At 37.1% G+C, this 22,368-nt stretch overlaps 1 protein-coding gene across 12 annotated transcripts in view; it reads left to right on the top strand.

Moving 5' to 3' along the window:
- Positions 1 to 22,368, top strand: part of LOC137250551 (uncharacterized) — a 119,332-nt gene that overhangs the window by 68,007 nt on the left and 28,957 nt on the right. For 11 of the 12 annotated variants that reach the window (XM_067783552.1, XM_067783551.1, XM_067783559.1 and 8 more), the window contains one exon: positions 11,927 to 12,996. In XM_067783552.1, the coding sequence (XP_067639653.1) occupies positions 11,927 to 12,996 (1,070 nt within the window). The remainder of the gene's footprint in view (positions 1 to 11,926; positions 12,997 to 22,368) is intronic. The other variant, XM_067783562.1, reaches the window with a different exon arrangement.

Genomic DNA, 22,368 nt, shown 5'->3' with positions numbered 1-22,368 from the left:
TAAAAAATTGTGTACATGCAGGTGTATATGTACATATATACCACATAAATTTTATACCTTTCATGAATGGTATATTAAGGCTGGGTACGAGTTCGCCTCAATTTTAGGCACCTTAACTAATACTCCACTCGAACTCTCCAGTAATGAAAGAATTAAAAAAAAACTGTCAAAACTGTGTGTTAATTGGCAATTAAATATTGTTGCAATTAACTCATAAATACATGCTTTAACACGAGTAAAGGGAGGGAAAGCATTTCTAGATAGCAATACAAGAAATTGCAGTCCGTATAGCTTAAAAGGCTTTTTTTCGTATGTTCGTTGTGGAGTACATGGAGAGGTTCGTTGGTCACCATCTCAAGTTGAGCACGATGAGGGGGCTAACTTTGGGTATGCCCCAATAGCTAATTTCAGGACATTGGAGAGGGCCCTGAAAAATACATATGTGCTGCTTGTGATCTACACTTGAAGCTAAGGATCCAAAGTTTATGCCGCCAGAGTCAACCCGAAACTATTTGAAATCATCACTACACCATTCATTAATCGATCGGATCAACCGCAGGTAAACCATTGTGCTCTGGTCCATATGGTGGCTCTAAGAAATTGACAAGCGCGTGTTATTTGCATATAGAAATTGAAATCTAAATTAAATGAAAAAAACAGAGTTTATTTAGTTTTCGAAAATTGACATTTATATTAAGATTGAAAAGTATTCTCATCAAAACTCTAAACATTTAATTTGGTCTGGCTTGCCGACAGTTTCCAGTAATTAAGGTTGTTTCTCTATTTAGGTAGAAATATAGGTCAACTCGTCAGTAGGTCAACAAGTTTGGCATGAATCTCAAAGTTGTAAGTCCTTAAAGAGAACAGATAAGTCCAAAAATAAGTGTACCGAAATGCTCAGTATGATGAGCTAAGATGATTTAGACATACCCGTTTGTCTGTCTGTTTGAACTCAAATTAGCCGCTCAATTTTTGGGATATCTTGATGAAACTTGGTGAACCGGTATATTTGGAATTCCGAACAATAATTTATAAGAACCGACCGGGTTGGACCACTAAAGCCTATTTCTCCTTTACACCCGATTTTTTAAAAGGTTTTCTTAATTACTTCCTCATTTTGGCCAGAAGTTTATAATTTCACATAATGCTTACATACGAAAAAATCGTCAGTTGATCATATACCTTGTATATAAAATTCTCGTGTCACTGTGTATGTAGTTGAACTCCTTCGAAACAGCTCAACTGATTCTCATCAAATTATGTGAGCAAATTGAGTAGGTCTGAGAATCGTTCAACATATATTTATCATACACCTAATCATCATACACCACCCTTAAATTTTTTTAGACAAAATTTTTTGTTTTTAATCTTTAGGGAAACAGCATTCAAAAATACATACAACTGGGAATATGGACTGGGAATATGGGATGCACAAAAAAAACTAAATAGAAAAAATACTAGGAAGGAGAAAGAGACTGAGAAAGAGATAGAGTTAGACGAAGAAAGAGAGAAACGGATAGAGGGAGTGACGGAGGGAGAAGAAGAGGGAATTATAGAGAAATTAGAGAGATTGGAAGGACGGAAAGGAAGAAGGTGATGCAGAGGAGTGAATGAAAGGTGTAAACTCCCTAACTGTTATACAGCTAGAGGAAAGTTCGGATAGAACAACATTGCTGTTGTTGCATACAATAGGTGCGACCACTCACAAATTTTCATCAATATCCTTCAGCATTAGTCCAATGAAACCTGTAGTTTTGACAGAGGTGGACCGGAGAGAGAGAGGTGTGTTAGAGGCGTTGGCTCCACATTTCAATTGAAAAGATGGTTGGTATCTTAGGGAGACATGTTGCAATCAGGACATACGTTATGTAAGTCCGCGTTGATTCTGTATATGTAAGAGTTTATCTTGTTATAGTATCCAGATCGAAGTTGAGCTAGAGTGACGCGTGTCTCCCTATGGATATTGCTTTCCTTTTCTGCGAGTTCGGGGTATTTAAGTATTTAAGTGGAAGGCGGGGCCTCTGCAATCAGACGTCTCTTGGGATGCTCAGTATTCTGGGTATTCAACAGACTCTGTTTGTTCAGCATTTCAACTTTCTCCCTAATGGGGAGTACTCTCGCCTCATTGTGAAGGTGGTGTTCTGGGGACATAAGAAGACAGTCCGTAGCGGTTCTGTAGTGAGTAACCTTGAGGCTCGGCGACCATATCGAGGACTTTGGGCATGCAAGCTGCTGGCCCATTGCTTTGTAAGTGGTAATGAACGTCTCTTTATATTTACCCCAAGTGCTCCCGCCAGAAGGTTTAATTTTTTACGGCTCTGCGGTTTGGGGACATTGCGGATGCATACTCTCCAAAATGTAGATTCTGATCGAACGTCACACCCAGATTTTTTTGGTGTAAGGCAGTCGGTCTGCTAGTGCAATATACATATATATGTCCCACAAAACTGATTATTCAGATTTTATGAATTTTAAAAATATCATCAGAATATTGTTCAGCTGTGTTCATGAAAGGTGTAAGGTCTTCAGCTGTGCCGAAGACAGTTTCATCCTTACTTGGTTTGTTTGTTTATGTGCTTTCTCATTTTGTTGATAAACAAAAGTTGCTGATTTTACAAGTCGAATGAACTCGAGTCACAAACGATGCGATCAGACAGTCATAATTCGCAACTAAGTTCATACATATATATTTTACTTATATGTGGTGTTGTGTTTATTGATATGCGAGTATATGTGCCGCTCCTATTAGGATTTTGTATAATATCATATGATATTTGCACATAACACTGTACAACACAATCTCGAGAGGGAGAGGGGGCCGAATCAGCACCAAGCATGAAATGCTCAGATAAATATGTTAAAAATGTTAAAATATTTTGCGGCTAAAACTTTTTCACTTTAGACATTTGATAGTAAGCGATGGAACTAATAAATATGTTGTTCAGAAATAACGAAGAGTACCGATAATTAAACTACTATTTATTTCGTGCAAAATCCTACAGGGTATGTACGTAAATTAGTCATTGTTTCTGTTTGTTGTTATGTCAATTCATATATTAAAATCAGGCATGCTTAACCAACGAAACGATATCATTTCGTTACGATAATCAACGTTAATAAACGAAACGAAGTCATTTCGTTTCGTTTATTAACGTTAAGATCGTCAAATTAACGAAATGATTTCGTTTCGTTTTCTGCCATATCAAAACGAAATCAAATCGTTTATGTTGATTATTAATTTCAAACTATGCTGGCAAAGCTGATTGATGGCGGAGTCATTAAAGGTGAAAGCATTATCCAAGCTGATTGCAACTTTTCTCATGAATTTTGACAGTACGAACATTTCTCAGAGTATTTTTGACATTACCACCAACGAATTACACAAACAAATTACATAGAGTTTGTGTGTGTATGTGCGCTCGTTGTTGCCACCTTACGGCTTCACCATGGCTATAGCATTGCCAGCACAATTCAAACATAAAGTATCACGTTTCTGTTAACGTTTTTAACGCTAACGAAAGCTTTTCGTTTCGGTTAAAACGAGAGACAATTTATCTTGATAATTTCTTTATCGATAATATTTCGAAGTGTTTCAACGAAAACGGTGGAAATTTTTTGATAAACGATTAGCTTAACGTTAAGGTGCATCCCTGATTAAAATTATGTCGCTAACTTGTTGACATGCAAATGCGAATATTTCTTTATATGTGCGCTTTAATGAAAATGTTAATAAAACGCGTTCCTACTTAGCATCTTGCGAAAAGTTACTATGACAGAGATGAATGTTTGTTCATCGCTTGCTATATGCTCGTACATCCCAGAGCAACAATACAGTTAATTTTAAATTTAAACTCAATAATGATGCTTAATCATCATCTATACTGAGCGCTTAACGGCTTAACAGGCCGACCTAATATAAACGCACGCAAGTCATTTTCTGTCAAAAATGTCTCATGCACATACAACTTGTATGAGAGCAACCCAAATCATTGTAAATTTTACCAAGTAGCGCAACTAACAGCTGATCGGTGAAAATTCGCACATTCACACGCACAGTTCACGACTCAGTTTCAAAACAAAACTTTAGATTATTTAATTCAAATTTTAAAGTGGTATAATCCTTACAAATTTATGTATACAGAATATATATGGCGTTTTTGTTGTTATTAAAACAATAGTTTTATTTATATTAAAGCTTTTACCATTTTTTTTTTTTTAACTTTGAAAAATCTCCGAACACCATTCCTTCATTATATGACATTCGACTGCCTAGTCCACTTCCTTCCACTCTATTCGAAACATAACCTCTACTTAAGCTGCCAAACTATATAGTAAACAATGACCCAAATTGTTTTTGCTGCGTGAAAACCTAACCCGATTTCCAATTTTTGTTCTGCGTGACATTTAGATTTGACGTTTGCACACATGCTTTAGGCAAGGTGCACACGAGGCTACGCGTCATAGACACTGCAAGCGAAATTTGTACGCTTTGATGCCGAACACATGTATTTGAATGGAGAGCTGCATACGAGGCGTCAGCTGCATGAAAGCGACAAAGCATGAAATTTTCGTGTAGCTAAGCGTACAGCAATGTTGGTCGCTGAGCGTACGTACGCTTGAAAAAAAGGAAGAACAAGATGTTTGTTTACATTTTTTTGTATGCAAATTTGTGTAATTAGTTAAAAAATGTTACTTTAGTTAATAAAAGTGCGTGAAAGGTACATTACCAAAGCGAAAAAGACTATTAAACACCACAACAGCTTGGTTAGACATTGCTGAAGCGTTTAAAAGGCTAAAAAGTGTTGGAAACTAGAAATCACCTTTTCTCTACTCCGCGGTGGTTTAAAATTGCCATTCATAATTTACAAAGGCACGGGGATGCAAACAACGTTTAATACCTATATTCCTTTGGTTTCGGGGACGGATATAGCTGAAGAAATTAAATTTTTTATTTTTTTCAATAATTGTTTGCTTTTTGTAGCGACGCTCGAAAGGAGCTTCGTGTGCAGATCTTGAGGCGTAGAGAAGTTGTAGCTATATGAAATATCTTGTACGCGTCTATGACGCGTAGCCTCGTGTGCACCTTGCCTTACATTGTCGCAACGCATGCTTATTTGGGTTAGGGCAAAAAACGCCGGTTGTTTGCATGCGCTAAAAAAACGCAGTGCGGTTTTATTAGGTTGGCTTGTAAACGATTTTAGTCGTACGAAGCACCTTCACTTGTCATCCATTCTCTGCTGCTCAACACGTGTGATTGTTGGAGTAATTTATGCACCTGGCGAGTGCAGGGGCGGATACAGGTCTCCAGATGAGGGGGCGCGATCATGGCCGAAAGCTCAAAATCCATTTTTGCCATGGAAGTCAGTAATATAAATTAATGATTAACTTCAGAACACCATTTTGACATAATTACAAATAAACGTATCGAATTTATCTTTAAGCGCTCAAATTAGCTCAACTAATTGAAAGAATTCGAACAAAAAACAATCAAGAAATGATTTTATACAGTTCAAAGGTAGAAGCTAGTTCTTTCTGATAAGAGAGTTTCACTTGTGGCTTTAACTAAGTGGAGTTATTTTGAATTTATATCTATTGCAGCAATCAAAAAAGGAAAAAAAGAGATGAATAATTTGACTTCAGACCCCATTCTTGGAAACGAATGAACTTTTGTTTACAACGAATGAACTTTTGTTTACAATTGAATGAACAGACAGCTGATTTCGAGCCACATTCCTGGAAAAGAATTGAGAGGGAATAAAAGTTTCGTATCAGGTCATCAGTGGCTCTCATATTGCATAAATGAAACGACATATTAGGTGTGTTCCGGAACTTTTATAAAAAAAATGAAGTTGGTTGGTGATATGAAGAATTTTTTTATGTTTTGCAAGGTCACCATGTTTCAACTATTTTATTCACAAACCATGGCATATCTGCGGCAATAAGCGGAAAAAGCAAAACTCACTTATTTATTATTTACCTTTTTTCGCTAGAAAAGAAGACAAAAGAAGATAAGAAATATTTCATTCAATCTCAATTTTACGGAAATCTAAAAAGTGCATTTCAATTTCTGGCAAATTAAGCACGCCCAATATTTATTCAGGTGGGTCTGGGGGAGGGGCGATAGCCCCATCGCCCCCCCCCCCCCCCCTGTATCCGCCATTGGGCGAGTGAAGTCTTTGGACTTTCAATCACTCACACATATAAAACCCTTTCTTAACTGTTACATACACATATTGGAAAAGCATATATTTCTTCTCTGTAAAACCATTCACAAATTTAAAGTTAATTTATACCCAAATATGTTATGGGTTAAAAAAGCTGGGTTTTTCCGGAAAGGGTCCGATCGTGGATTTTGGTTGAGATCAGAACAATCTTACACAACAAACTTACTTTTCGACTTGAACTTGGTTCAAGATCAATATGGCTATTATTTTCACTACAATGCAGCGTAAAATGGTAGAGTATATATATATATATATATATATATATATATATATACAAGCGAAACCAGAGATCAAATTAAGGCAAAGAAAGGAGCGAAACGAACGGAACGGAAAGAAGAGAAGAGAGAGTGAAGGAAAGGAAAGGAACAGAAACAAAAGAAAAGAAAAGAAAAGAGAAGAAAAGAAAAGTGTGGAGAGGAAAGGAGGGGCAAGAAAAAAGAAAGTGAGTGGAGATTCGAAGTCAAGACCCGGAAGCCGGCAACGAAACGTGCGGCGTGTTGTCAATTTGTCATCGATGTGTTAACGGTTTTTATGATGAGCTATATGTTTGTTATCGACGGGTTGTGGGCGTAATATCTATTTCGTATCGATGAGTTATTGGTTTGCTATAGGTGTGTTGTTGACGAAGTATAAACGAGCTATCGATTTGTTACCGAATGGTTAGCGGCTAATTATGGAAAAGTTATCGGTTATTTAACGAAAGCATATGGATATTAAAAAGGTATTCCAGCTTGTTACCAAACAGTTTCGGCGCACTATCGATTTGTTATTGATCGATTTGCTACCAAAAGTTATCGACTTGCTATAAAAAGGCTATAGATTAGCTATTGAAAAGTTTAATAATGCTAACAAAAAGTTATCGACTTGTTACCAGAGTGTTACCAATTTCTTATACGGCGTGTTATCGAATTGTTATCGAAAAGTCATTGATTTGTTATATGTAATACGGTTACCGATGCGTTGAATTTGCTATCGGTTTGTGGTCGAAATTTTATCGGTTTGCTATCGAAAAGTTATATATTTCTAATCAAAAAATTATCGAATTGATATGGAAATGCGATAAATTTGTATCGGAGTGTTACCGATTTGTTATAGACGACTCATTAGTTTGTTATGAAACGGGTACTTATCAAACTTCAACATAAAATCGAAGGCTAATTTATAATCCGTCGTTAACAAGCTGATAAGAAACAAATAAAAAGCCGATGACTCAACGATAACAAGGCAAAAACAAACTGGTTACACGACGATAATAATTCGTTGTCGATAATAAGCTGATTATAAATAATAACTTGTATGTATGGCCTTTTACCGATAAGAAGCAAAAACACGAAATCATTAGTAAATTTAGCTCTGTTGTGGTTTAGCTTCAACCCCTAGGCGAGCTCTAGTTAACTTAAATATTGTTACGAATATTAGCAAAACTAAGGAGTGCTGCCATCTCCAGGCCGATGCTAAGCAGTGACGTGAATTCACATCAATAATTCAATCATTATGTATCTACATAAACGAATCAATAATTGCGTCTACACATATGTACACATTCCGACGAGCAACATTTACATACACGGCAGCGAGAGATGAGATGTCACACACAGATGAATTTACTTATACGCTTATGTGTGTGCGGGAGACTGTAAACTACAAACTCACATATGTACATCTGAGAAGCGCTAAAAAGTAGACAATTGTAAACAAGTAGAAACTATATGAGAACTATACACACACGAATATAGTTGGTAAGTTCTGGAAATGGAAGAGCCTAGAAGTATGCAGCGTAAACTATAAAAGCGGGGCAGGCGAGTAAGAAGTAATTCAGTTTGAGTTGAGCTATCAATCAGTTTGATTAAGACGCGATCTGGCGGCCAATAGTAGAGTTTCATTTGAGTTATCAGTCAGTTTGGTTATTAAGCCAGCGAGTAGCAAAGTATAAGTGTTATTGTGAAGTACTTTAATAAAGGCCATTTTTCCATTATTCAATATTGGAGTTATTTATTCAACAGTTTAGTGATTCGAACTTAGCAGAGGATTGCAAATAAGAGGATTTGCAGCAAATTCGTTACAATATATTAGTGGATATTTTAGTTTACACATCGATCTTAAACACTGATTGGTGCTAACTCCCTTTTTTAAACCATATTGTGTGTTGTCGGAACTATATATATGTTCTTAGGTTAGGTTAGGTTGAAGTGGCTGCCCGAGGGCACACTTGGCCCAGTGATCTTAGGTCCGTTATGATACTAGGGAAAGACAGGATAATCTTTCCTCCTCGAACCATTTTGAGGAACTGATAAAGGCTACCAGGTCCTTGACGTCATGCCCCTCAACATGGCTCAATTTAGATTGATATGGGGCACCCAGAAAGCGCTGTCGTGCGCCGTATAGTGCCGAGTTCTTTACAACCCCTGTAACATCGACGATAAGGAGCTCCTAATCTTTCTGCATGCATACCTATAAGGCAATGCCCAGTTAGTGCCCCTTCAAGCGTGAATATTGTATCTCTACTTAGGTAATACTCGAGACGGGATCTTTTCTATGTCCGACACTACGATCGGGTAGTCGTCCCGATCAGACAAATTTCCTGATCTAACCGCTGCCAACCTTTCCAAATGAACCACCCTTCTATTTCGTGGTTTCCCAATGGTTTGTGTGCGGTAGATGGTATCACTGATCTTCTTCACAACTTTGAACGGGCCTTCCCAACTGCACCGAAATTTGGATGGAACATCTTTCCGCCGGTGAGGGTTGTATAATAGTACAAAATCTCTCTCCAAGAAACCTTCCGAATTATTGTTCTCATCTTACCTGCGTTTCATCTTACCACTCATTATCCTGGATCGTTCCTTCGCACTCTGTTGTTTGGCCAATGAAGAACTACTTCGCAGAACTTGATCTTGACGGATTGATTTTGCATCATCAGTATCGTCTTGACGTTTCACTAGAGTAGTGCGCGCTGGCTTGAAACCACCCTTGCATTCTTTCTGGAAAATTCTTTCAGTCGTTTTAGTGCGTCCATTAGGGTTTGTCAATGCCAGTGTTTTTCTCGCAGGTACCTTTGGTTTTGATTTGTTTGGCCCATTCGTTCCATCAATCTTTGCCCGATCTGCTGCCTTTGACTTTAGTGGTTTTTGTCGTATCTGTTTCACCAGCGCTTGCTTACTGCTGAACCCTTGCTCAAAACTGAAGTTAAGTGGCATATCCTGGTTCTCATAACGCATCACCCTTCTCTGCATATCGATCTTGATGTCATGGTCAACCAAGAAGTCCACTCCCAATATGCCTTCATCAACGATCTCCGCCACAACGAATTTGTGTAGAACTGTGACCATTCCAATTAAGACTTCACATATCACTTCTTCCTGGACTTGGTTATACTCGCCAGTGACCGTACGCAACCTTGCTCCAGGTAACGGTTTTACTCTCTGGTTGACCAAGTCAGATCGGATTAAGGAATGGTATGCGCCCGTATCTACAGTCAGTACACGTTCTTTGCCATCCACATTCCCTCTGAATCGCTCTTGCTTATCTCCTCCAGCTTTTCGTTTACGGCCACCCAAATTGGAACTACCAGTACCAGTGCTGAAATGACGAGCAATGTGACATGGGTTACCGCACTTGAAATATTTGATTGCACCATTATTCTTCTGTTGCGTTCCTTTTAAAGCTTCTAAAATTACGTCTACCCACTCTGGCCTTTCTACTTCCACACGGCGTGCTTTGAAAACTGTCTTACACAAAAGTGAGGCTGTTTCCTGAGTCAATGCATGGGATACTGTTTCAGCAAATGTTTGCTTTGGGTTCGCGTATGTGGCTCGCTTTGTTTCGACGTCCCGTATGCCATTTATAAAGCTCTGAATCTTTACCCTTTCAGTGTTTTCCACGGCTGCGTCCGCATTTGCGAGATGAGAAAATCTCTCAACATCCGAAACAAACTCCTGCAAAGTCTCATTCGCTCTTTAGTGACGGTTTTGCAATGCAATTTGGTATATCTGTTTTCTATGCTCGCTTCCGTATCGCCTCTCTAGAGCGCTCATCAATGTTTCATGGTTGTTCCGTTCGTACTCTGGAATTGTCTGCAAGATTTCAGCCACAGGGCGTTTCAATGCCACGAACAGTGCAGCAACTTTATATTCAGCATTCCAGTTGTTCACTGCTGCGGTCTTCTCGAACTGTAGCTTAAAGACCTGGAAAGGAACAGAACCGTCAAACGATGGAATTTTTACCTTCGTATTACTCGCTGAAACTGCTGGGTGATTCATTTGGAACTCCTATATACGACCTCTCAAAGCTTCTATCTCAGCATAAATTTTGTCCTCGAGCTGCACAATTTTTGTATCCTGTGCTTCCAGCTTTGGTGTTACCCTTGCTTCCTGTGCTTCCAACTGCGAAGACATTTGCGCCACCTGCAATGATAAGCGCTCCTCTTGTGCTTCCATCTTAGATGTAATCTGTGTCGACTGTGATTCCAGTTGCGATGACATGTTGGTGGATATTTGTGATGACATTTCGGACATTTGTGCCGATATTGCAGCCAATATCATTTTCAGGTCTGTGTTCGCCATTGTCTGCGGTGTTTCATTTGTCTTCTCTAATTTTGTTGTCTCATCGCCATCAAGATGAAATACATACTCTTCCACGTCAATTCCTTCTAATTCCATTGCTTCTCGTAGTCGTGCCTGAAGTTCGAGTTTATTGCCGGTTGTATTCAATCCACGGCTCTCCAACTCCTTTTTCAGTTGCTGGGTCTTCAATTCACTCCACTTTGCCATGTCCAAGTTGTATTCGAAGTCTTCGGAATTTGTTCAACAATTCCTCTTTTGACACCAATTGTAACGAATTTACAGCAATTCCTCTTATTTGCAACCTTCTGTTTACGTTCGTATCGCTAAACTGTTGAATAAATAACTCTAATATTCAATAATGCAAAATGGCCTTTATTAAAGTACTTCACAATAACACTACTATTGCTCGCCAGATAGCGTCTTAAATCAAATTGATTGTCATGCCTCTACTGTTGCTGCTTTTTATGCCCTTCGATTTCCTCGTTCCATACTTCTAGGCGCTTCCAGAACTTACTAGTTAGTTATCAGCTATAAAATTACTCAGCAGATGCATGATTTTATAGCTTCTCTCATACCCCATGCGCGTGTATATGTGAATAATACTTGCACAATTATTGCATACTTTTGGGAGCATCTCAGATAAGATATATGCATGTGTTTGTGCGTCTCTTCTCCGCTGCTCGCATGGACATATGGGTAGACATAATTATTGATTTGTTGATGTGCATATGAGTCACTGCTTAGTATCGGCTTAGAGATGATAGTACCCCTTAGTGTTGCTAGTATTTGTCACAATATATTTTGGTATTTCATAAATTGACATAACGTCACACATCCGAGTCTAATATTGCAGAATTCTTCAATCCATAGGCCCACTTGCAAACCGGCCACTTATATTTTTACTTCCGAGTTAATTTAAAAATTTTTTTTTTTAAATTGTATGAGTTTAACCCTTTGTTTGAAGCTAACTCTGAGCTAAAAATGTAACTCGATGTTTTTCAAGTGGTTAAAATTTTTAAAACTATTCCTACAAATAACTAAATGAAATAAAATTATTAGTCTTGTATATAATACTACTAAACATACATATTAAATATCATTTCATATTTCATTATTTTCAATACTTGTTCTTCATTTCAGTGCAATATGGAACAAGAAGACTCTTGCCGACCTGTTCCCGCTCCAAGACGGCTTTATCCTGAGCTGCGTAAAACTGATTACGAAAACGTAACAGTGGAGTTAATTAATAAAAATCTCAACATAAATTCAGAAAACTTACATACCACCGACAATTGTACAGAAAAAGTGCCAAATAATAAAATATTTTTCGGAACACACTCTGAAGAAGACACAAACAACACCACACGCAAATCCATACTCACTGAAACAAATGATCTTTATGGGCCCAACGCAAATGAAGAGGTGCCGCCCGCATCACCTATTTATTCCACACCTACACCTGCGCCACGTCCACGTAAACCACAAAATACTGACATTGAAAATGCCAATACGCCTAGCGTTTATGAGAATACACAAGTAACGTTACTCAGCTCATCGCCAGCAAGCCAAACTCTTTATCCGCAACTTACAAGTATTACAGGTGCCATTAGCAAAGAAGCATCACCAAATGCATCCACATCCTCATCACCATCAACAAGTCGTGCAGCGTTACGCAAAGCACCAGAGTTGCCACCAAAAACATATCTTAGCTTGGAACGTGAACGTTATAATCGCACGCAGCGCTATTCTATCGGTAGTGAAGTATCTACCACAAGTAGTTACAATGTAACCATGGGTAGTTGCGGTGTGGTGGGATTTAGCGCTGGTGGCGGCGGTGGTTTGGGTGAACGCTACACACCAAAATCAGCCTCAAATGCAACGCTTAATTCATCTGTAGATGGTTCGTTAGACGATAGCGGTGATAATGCGAAATTTAAATCACCATCACCTGGGTATGTAAGCAGTGCGTTGAATGATAGTAGTGATATAAGTATTCATGATCATAATGGTAATGATGATGATATTGGTATTGAGTTTGAAAGTGATGATAGTAGTCGCAACAACAACAACAACAACAGCAACCGCCAGCAAATAAGCAATAAATTCACTTGCATTGCTAGCAGCAACAAAACGAATGATGAAAAATGCGCATTCACCACAATCACCAATGTCCATGAAACTTTGAATGCTTACAAACAAATTAAAGACAAGTAATGAACGCTTATCACTATGTGTTATTTCCAATTACATACATGTTGTATATACATTTTTGTATAAATATGTAATGTTTTATAACAATATTTAGTACTTCTATTAACCGGTTTGTTGCATGCTTTTTTATAATGTTTAATCTTCCCACTCAGCATTTAGGTGATTCAATTTTGAATTTCCCTACATATCAATACAACTTGATTACTCTTTCTTACTAAATAATGAGTTATCATACAATTGAACAAAAGAAATAATCAAAAATGAATACTTTTGATGATGAAAAACTAAAAAGCATTTTTCGATCACTTTTTGGAATCATTTTTGAAGTCCTTTAATGACTAAATTTTAATATTTCATAAAAACCAACAAAAAGAATAATCAAATATGTTTACCTTTGATGATCAAAAACTGAATATAGTTTTTCAATCACATTTTGGAATTATATTTGAATCAAATGTGTTTACTTTAGGTGATCAAAAATTTATAATCATTTTTCATTCAACTTTCTGAATCTTTTATGAATATATTTGTTGACTGAATAATGAATTTTATATTTGATGAAACTTTACTTTTCATTAAAAATTTTATTTTTTTCACATACGCATATTTTTTCAATCAAGAAGCTAAGAAAAAATATATAAAAATTTTATTATTTATGCAAAAGATATTCTCCAAGACAAAAATAATGTAATGCTGCTCGTGAACGAAGATTTCCCCAACCATTTCTCCCCTTCAGCTTCCCAGCTATTTGAGCTATTTGAACCCCAGGTAAGTGAAACTATCTTGACATACCTGGATACGGCTTCAACATCCCGTATATTATCCGTATTTTAAGATGCAGACGATAATGCTGATGTTGGATGTTGTAGTCGCAGGTGTATATCGGTCAAGTTTGTTTGCGAGTTAGCTGTGGTTCGAATAGCTCACTTTCGCATGCTTTCTTCCCCTTATGAAATAAGATTATTATGTAGTATCATATTTTGAATGAGATATGAAGAATAAATGCATTATAATGGCATTCAACAATGATTCAAAAATCTCAACCAAAACGATTGAAATATGTTCACGAATATGATTAGAAAATGACTGTGAAAAGCAGTCAAATATTACTCTAAAACAATTAAAGCTCAATTTTACAATGATATCAAATATGAATAAAAAGCGTTTCGAAATAGGAATTATAAATGATTATTCAAGAATAATCACATTCATGGTACATTTTTCCCCCGACGATACGTTAATTTTCGAACAAAAAATGCTTTTAAATTTGAATGTTTTTAATCATCTTGGGGTATTATATTTAAATATTTTTTGATCAAAATTTTCAAAAAATGCTGGCTGGGTTTAATCTTTTAAAAATATTGAGAGTTATGTAAAAAGGTGTTTGTGTATAACTTAAACATAAGAATGTGTGCACTGGAATTTATTAGGGTGATTAAAAAAATGTGTACGGAGATAGTTGAATTTTTCTCTTGAATACAAAAAATTCATTTAAATATAACTACCTACCTACTTAATTGGTGCTTATCGGTTTAAACGGTTATGGCCGTCCAACAAGGCGTGTCAGTCGCTCCTTCTTTAAGTTAACTGGCGTCAATTCGTCAGATCAAGGGAGTCTAAATCGTTTTCCACCAGGTCTTTCCAGCGGAGTGAAGACCGCCCTTTTCCTCTGCTTCCATAAGCGGGTACCGGTAAAAGTACTTTTTTAGCCGGGCATCATCTTTCATTCACATAACAAGGCTTAGCTTTGTTTTAATTTGCTTCTACTATGTTGATGTCTGCATAAGGCTCGTACAGCTCAACATTATATCACCTTCGGTACTCGCCGTCGGTAATACGTAGAGGTTCGTAAGTTTTTCGTAGAACTTTTCTCTCGAACACTTCCGCTTCATCTAATGTTCTCATGGTCCATCTTTCTGCACTGTATAGCAGGACACGTACGATAAGTGACGTTTTCTGAGAGAGAACTATACTTTCCAATTGCCTATCTAGTCCAAAGTAGCTGGATTTCAGAGCTGATGTTGTTGTTTGTATTATTGCTGGCTCCCAGATAACGAAGTATTTTTAGATTTCGAAGTTATGGCTTCCAAAAATGCCTTGGCTGCCAAGGCGTAAATGCGCTGACTCTTTTCTCGATGACAGGAGTTACTTTGTTTTGTCCTCATTCACAATTAAATCCATCTTTTCCGCTTCTTTTTCCAGTTTGTTTGAACGTCAAATTTCAATCTATACTTGGTCATCAAAAATGGCCGAGCCCCTGCAAATAAAATATTTTTTTTTTGGAATTTGTCCCATTAAATCCCCTAATCTCGCGACTGAGGTTAAAAATTTTACATGCCAAAAATATATTGAAAGTTCTATTACTGTACACAGTTGGTCTTTAACCGATTTAAGTCCTCGACAAATTATGAAAAGGAAGTGTAGCTTCATATATTTTCTTTTATCTTTGGGGATTGAGAGTATTGTGAAGAATCAATGCTGTCTGGTTAGATTATTACTAGGCTGTTATTCTTTTGAAATTAGTCATAAGTTTTAACATACAATTTAGTCGTGCTTGGGACATTTCACGCAGTCTCTTATTTGAAGCTTACTCCTTCGAAAAAAGACTATATTTTTGAATCACCCCAATAAGCCTATACACATGCATTCATACACATATACAGGTTTAGGATTTGGTTTACATATTGTTATGCATTAAGAATCTTACAGGTATATATGCACTTCAAAAAACTTTAAATGTAGTTACATATGTACAATATGTATGTCTGTATGTATTTATGGTTAGGTACTGAGTACGAATACGCACACTAACAAATCATAAAAAACTAGTTTTTAAAAAACTCCGCAACTTATATTAGCTTCAATTCAGAAAGTTGCAATTGAAGTTCACTTGTCGTTTGAGGAAAATTGGTTTAAAGTCACTGATCGTATAACTTGACACATGCACTGATGGCATATTTTTCCGCTCAGGTGTTAGCCTTCTAGCTTGATGGATCTCGATTTTAAAAGTCCTTACATAATTATGTAAATCAGCTTAGACAAGAAAGGTTATTTATATTAATTTAGATATCTATTATGTGGTATGGTAGCGAACGGCAATATCAAAAATGTAATAGTTTGAGAAGATGCTTTAAAACAGGGCCACTCTCCGAAGCGATTTAGTAAACCATCCGAGAGCATTTCTACCATCAAAAAACATCTTACAAAAAATGTTTAGGAACATGTGCAAATCATACGATATAAAACTCACAAAGTGGCTTAAGGTTCAAGATGGGCATACTAACTGGACTGGTCATCTGGTATCCCATGCTTACAAGTTAGAGCTCGTAAATAACAGCAAATATAGAAAGTACGAGCTGCTGCAATTAGCGGTTAAGCACGTTCTGTGCTCGTGTCCAGGACAAGGCTTCAGCTTTTAGGGGCGGCAGAGTTGTCAGATCTCGAGGCAGCATTTAAGCAAGGTCCTAGAAAACTTCTAGTATTTGCCAAGAGGACGGAGTTATTCTGTAACATTACTCCTGGCACCTTATTGGGTTATTACATTTGGTCGTCAAACAAATTTCTGGTAACACTATGGACTTATTAGGTCTATGTTAGATTTTTATTGACCAGCCAGTTCAACCTAACCTCACCTGGCGTTAAAGCAATTTTTTTTCTAGAACAGAAAACGCCTCAATGAATATAAACAAAAGAATGTTAAACAATAATATAAAATGTTTTGATAGTTAAGTTTATGAATGAAAAATGGGCGTATGCATTAAGTATTATGGATCACCCTGTAGGAAAATAACTTTGATGTGAAACACGAACTGCACTCAGAAAAAACACTTACCTAAAATGAAGAAAACATTTCCAAAACAAATTCTTTAAATTGAGGTAAATTTCAATGTAATGGGTAAGAATTTCAAATTTTTTGTATAAGATTTTTCTCTAATTTGAGGAAAAAGTTTTCTTAAATTTTTTCAATTTAGAATACTTGACTGTAAGTCAAATAAATATATCTGGCAACTCTGGTGATTGTTACAAGCAAATTTTTATTGCTCCTCATACTATATTTAAATTAAATATATGCTATTATTAAATATTGAATTAAAGAAAACTTATTAAAACAAAAGTGCTTTAAATTAGTTCCAGCGAAGAGATCTGTTCCGGCAAGAGTTTTTTGGCTGAAATCAAAGTCAAAGTAAGTCAAGAAAGAAGGTGCAAATCAGCCGGCTTGACATAACAGCAACAACCAACAGTTTTCATCAGTGTCCGCGACTAGCGCCATCTAATTGTCATCATCACATACTGTCCTGGTTTGAGTCCTGGATAACAGCCGCAACGACACCCGTACACGTCTTTCTTAAGCTTTTAATTCATCAAAAAAGGTGTTACTACCTGTTTGCATTTGTATAGGCTTTAAATCAGCTTAATAATATCCAAACATTTTTGTTAATATGTCATCTGCTGCTGGAAAGCGTCGTGGTGAGGCTATAAATAGTGATGCAGAACCGAAAACCCCGCGTTTAAGTGAAGCCTCGTCCAACATAATACGCACTATTGACCTAAGATTAGTCAAAGACAATGAGTTGTTTGCGAAACAAATTTTGGAGTCAGAAAGCAGGATTATGGAGTTGGGTGCAAAGCAAATTACTGACTCTGAAAACAGAATTATGGAGGTTTTTCAACGCAAATTTATCGATTTAAGGGAAAGAGTGACATGCTTAGAGACTTTTTCAGAAAAAATCGGGGCTATTGAAGCAGAAATATCCGTTTTAAAATCAAGTTTATCAAAGTACGAAAATCACGCAGCTGCTTGTGAAGTCCGAGTACAAAACATACATAACCATCTTTGTTTTGTTCTAAACCTTCAGCCGCCTCAACTCAAAAGCATATTTCGAGCTCGAACTATTCCTGGCAGCCAAGTTAACCCTGCTGTTATAATTAAATTTCAATCCCCTACAGAGAGAAATCGGCTACTAAAAGCTGTCGCTGATTTCAGGCGACAAAACAAGAACGGTGGCCTTCGCCTGACGCATGTGGGAATAAATTCCGATGCGCGCATCTACGTCAACGAGTCACTGAGCAAAAGCAACCATGAAATATTCAAATCAGCACTGACCCTTAAAAAACGGAACAAAGTTGTATATGTTTTTACAAGAAGGGGTCTCGTTTATATAAAATTTTCTAATAATACCGGTCCACGTCTAATACACTCTGCTGATATGCTTAAGGAGCTAGAAAACAATAATCCGGACAGGGACCGTTCCTTTCGTGTTGAGCCGAACACTTGCGACGATCACGAGGAGCTTGACAAATCTCATCAATAAATATTTTTTATATATTTTCTAACTAGCCGTATTCATTTCTTCTTATTGTTCATACATTACCCCCATATTTTATTCGTTAAGTATATACTACATTTTGTTTGAGTTGCATAGCAGTGTAAATTTAATGTTTCTTTTTTTAAGTCCTTTTAATGACTATGTCCTCTTCTAATGTTATGAGTTCCAAAGACTCTACTTATACTATGTTGCGTGTCCTTGGCAAGCAAGCAAGCGGGCTTAATATAATTCATATAAATGCTCAAAGTTTATTTAAAAATATTGACGAATTTAGATACCTTTTTGAAGATTCGGCAATCGACGTTCTTTGTGTTTCTGAGACGTGGTTTACCTCAGGCCATAGTAACAGTTTGGTGAAAGTAAATGGTTACAAACTATACAGAGCTGATCGCTATGGTCATGGTGGTGGTGTTGCGATTTATGTAAAGGAAAGCTTGTCCTGTAGATTAAGTTGTGTTTCCAGTGAAGGTGATCCTGTTGAATATGTGTTTGTTGAAATAGTTTCTAATCATGATAAGCTTCTTATTGGGTGTGTATACCGACCCAATCGGCAGGTGAATTTTATGAATTTCACCTAATTCGTTCAATCACTATTAGGCAACTACAGTAATATCATAATTGCCGGTGATTTCAACAGCAATTTGCTTACTCACTTCACTCGTACTAATAGCACTCTCCTTGATTTATTCTTTGTCAGTGACCTCCAAAAAACCCTCCACTATAACCAATTGTCTGCTTCAAGTTTCTCAAAGCATAATTTAATTTTCATGATTTACGACTTCCAGTCAACTAAAAGACCTATGTCCGTGACTTATCGTGATTTTAATCGAATTGATTATGACTCGCTTACTGCTTCAGTGGAGTTGGTGGAGTGGAGTCTCATCCGGAGTTTCACATCTGTTGAAGATAAAACAAACTTTCTGCAGGACAAAATCAACTGGATTTTCGACTATTATGTCCCTATAAAAACTAAGGTAGTCAATCGGTGCAGTAGGACTTGGTTTAATGCTAACATTAAACCTTTAATCAATGTGCGTAATAAAGCATACTCGCAGTGGAAAAGGTACCGTACTGCAGATACGTATAACCAATTTAAATCGGCTCGAATTACTGCTGCCAAACAAATTAAAAGAGCGAAAAGTTTGTTTTATGATGAAAAGTTTAGCCTGGCAATGAACTCGCGGCAAACCTGGAATACCATAAGGGCGATTGGCGTAGGAAAACCCAAAGAAAACCTATCTGTTCACTCAGACTTAGATGAAATTAACGTTAATTTTGCTAGTTTGCCTGTATCAAACCCTCGTGTTAGTCTTGACAACTACTGTAAACGTGTAAACGTTGGTGCCATTCCTCTTGAATTTATGTGTGTTGATGACTGTGATACTGTGCAAGCCATAGACTCCGTGAAGTCAAACGCTACTGGCTTTGATGGAACCAGTGCGAAGTTTCTCAAAATTATATTGCCAAAGATTCTGTCACATGTGACCCATCTAGTTAACTCCATACTAACGACCTGTGTATTCCCCAGGTGCTGGAAAGTTGCTAAAATCATTCCTGTACATAAGAAAAATAACGAGTACAGGCCCATTGCTATCCTACCATTTTTGTCTAAAGTTGTTGAGCGTATCCTTCATAAGCAAATAATGTCATATGTGCAAGGCTCAATCCTGGGCCCTTTGTTGTTTGTGTTGTATGTTAATGACTTAAGCTGGAGTCATTGGTGCCGTATGTCGTATCGCTGTATCCGTATCCCTAACGTAATCAGCTGTTTATCGTTACGACGGTAAACCAAAACCCAATTGGTTGGCTACGATACGGTTACGACCTTATCGGCACCAATAATCGATTGCATTGATTCTCATAAGGTTGGTCGAATCTGCTGTTAAAAGGTTACCGATACGGTTACCGATAAAGCACCAATGTCTCCAGCTTTACCCAATGCGCTAAGATATTGTAATGTTCATATTTATGCTGATGATGTTCAACTATATGTGTGCTGTCCTCTTGATCGTGTTGGCATGTGTATTAATGATATTAACTCTAAATTGACGAATGTAAGTGCATGGGCATATTCAAATGGTTTATCAATTAATCCTGCCAAATCTAAATGTATTGTCATTCGCAGAAAAGCCTTCGATACACGAAACTTAGACAAGGTAATGCTAGACGGTGCAGCTATTGAATATGTTGACTCAGCGAAAAACCTTGGTTTGGTATTTAATCAAATGTAGCGACAGCCTTATTATCTGTATGTATGTTGTGTGTGTTTATGTTATCCCCCAATCAACCGTCTGAGTGAAAGCGTGTGTATAGGTGTATGTGGAAGCGTGGATTGGTAGCTCGACGCGCAGGCGTAGTTACGATATTAGCTGACAGTTTGAGTGAACTACATCGCGACACCAGGCGGTGTGATCGCTGATAGCCATCGGCTCCTGAGAGCCTTCGGAAGCAAAACGAACTTAGTGTCAAAGCATTGTTTACTATATAGTTTGGCAGCTTAAGTAGAGGTTATGTTACGAATAGAGTGGAAGGCAGTGGACTAGGCAGTCGAATGTCATATAATGAAGGAATGGTGTTCGGAGATTTTTCAAAGTTAAAAAAGAAAATGATAAAAGCTTTAATATAAATAAAACTATTGTTTTAATAACAACAAAAACGCCATATATATTATGTATACATAAATTTGTAGGGATTATCTCACTTTAAAATTTGAATTAAATAATCTAAAGTTTTTTTTGAAACTTGAGTCGAGAACTGTGCGTATGAATGTGCGAATTTTCACCGATCAGCTGTTAGTTGCGCTACTTGGTAAAATTTACAATGTGTCAAAGTGTCCACAATTTAATGCTGTTCGGTGTGCGCGTCGCAAACCAAAATAAAAATAAGCCAAAGTGTAGTGAGAGAGAAAAAAAAAACTGTAATAAGATTTACAGTACGAAAAAAAAAAAATTTACAAAAAAAAAAAAAAGAAATCAGAGTTGTAAAGTGACAATAAGAAAAAAGAAAAAATCATATATTTTCTAGAAAAATAAATTGTTACAGTGCAACAAGTAAACGGTGAACGGACCGATACGTTAAAACCAACAAAAGGGTCAACAGCTCACCGGAACCAGAAAACTTTCAACAACATATATTTGTGTCCAGCAACATCCCGCCAAAGAAAAACCGAGGTAAGTTTTTTTCTATAAAGTAACTTCCTGCTATTTAAAAATAAAGTGCAAATTCAAGTGTAGGTAATTGTAAAATAAAAAAAAATAAATAAAAATAGAAAAAAAATAAATAAAAACAAGTAAGGAAGGCTAAGTTCGGGTGTAACCGAACATTACATACTCAGTTGAGAGCTATGGAGACAAAATAAGGAAAATCACCATGTAGGAAAATGAACCTAGGGTAACCCTGGAATGTGGTTGTATGACATGTGTATCAAATGGAAGGTATTAAAGAGTATTTTAAGAGAGAGTAGGCCATAGTTCTATGGATGGACGCCATTTAGGGATATCGCCATAAAGGTGGACCAGGGTTGACTCTAGAATTTGTTTGTACGATATGGGTATCAAATGAATGGTGTTACTGAGCATTTTAAGAGGGAGTGGGTCTTAGGTCTATCGGTGGACGCCGTTTCGAGATATCGCCATTAAGATGGACCAGGGGTGACTCTAGAATGTGTTTGTACGATATGGGTATCAAATGAAAGGTGGTAATGAGTATTTTAAAAGGGAATGGGCTTTAGTTCTATAGGTGAACGCCTTTTCGAGAAATCGCCATAAAGGTGGACCAGGGGTGACTCTAGAATATGTTTGTACGATATGGGTATCAAATGAAAGCTGTTAATGAGTATTTTGAAAAGGAATGATCCTTAGTTCCATAGGTGGACGCCGTTTCGAGATATCGCCATAAAGGTGGACCAGGGGTGTCTCTAGAATGTGTTTGTACGATATGGGAATCAAATGAAAGGTATTACTGAGCATTTTAAGAGGGAGTGGGCATTAGGTCTATAGGTGGACGCCTTTTCGAAATGTCGCCATTAGGTTGCGCCAGGGGTGA

Source organism: Eurosta solidaginis, chromosome 4, assembly GCF_040869045.1.
Source record: "Eurosta solidaginis isolate ZX-2024a chromosome 4, ASM4086904v1, whole genome shotgun sequence".
In the NCBI taxonomy this organism is placed as follows: domain Eukaryota; kingdom Metazoa; phylum Arthropoda; class Insecta; order Diptera; family Tephritidae; genus Eurosta; species Eurosta solidaginis.
This window is presented reverse-complemented; position numbering and strand designations above follow the sequence as displayed.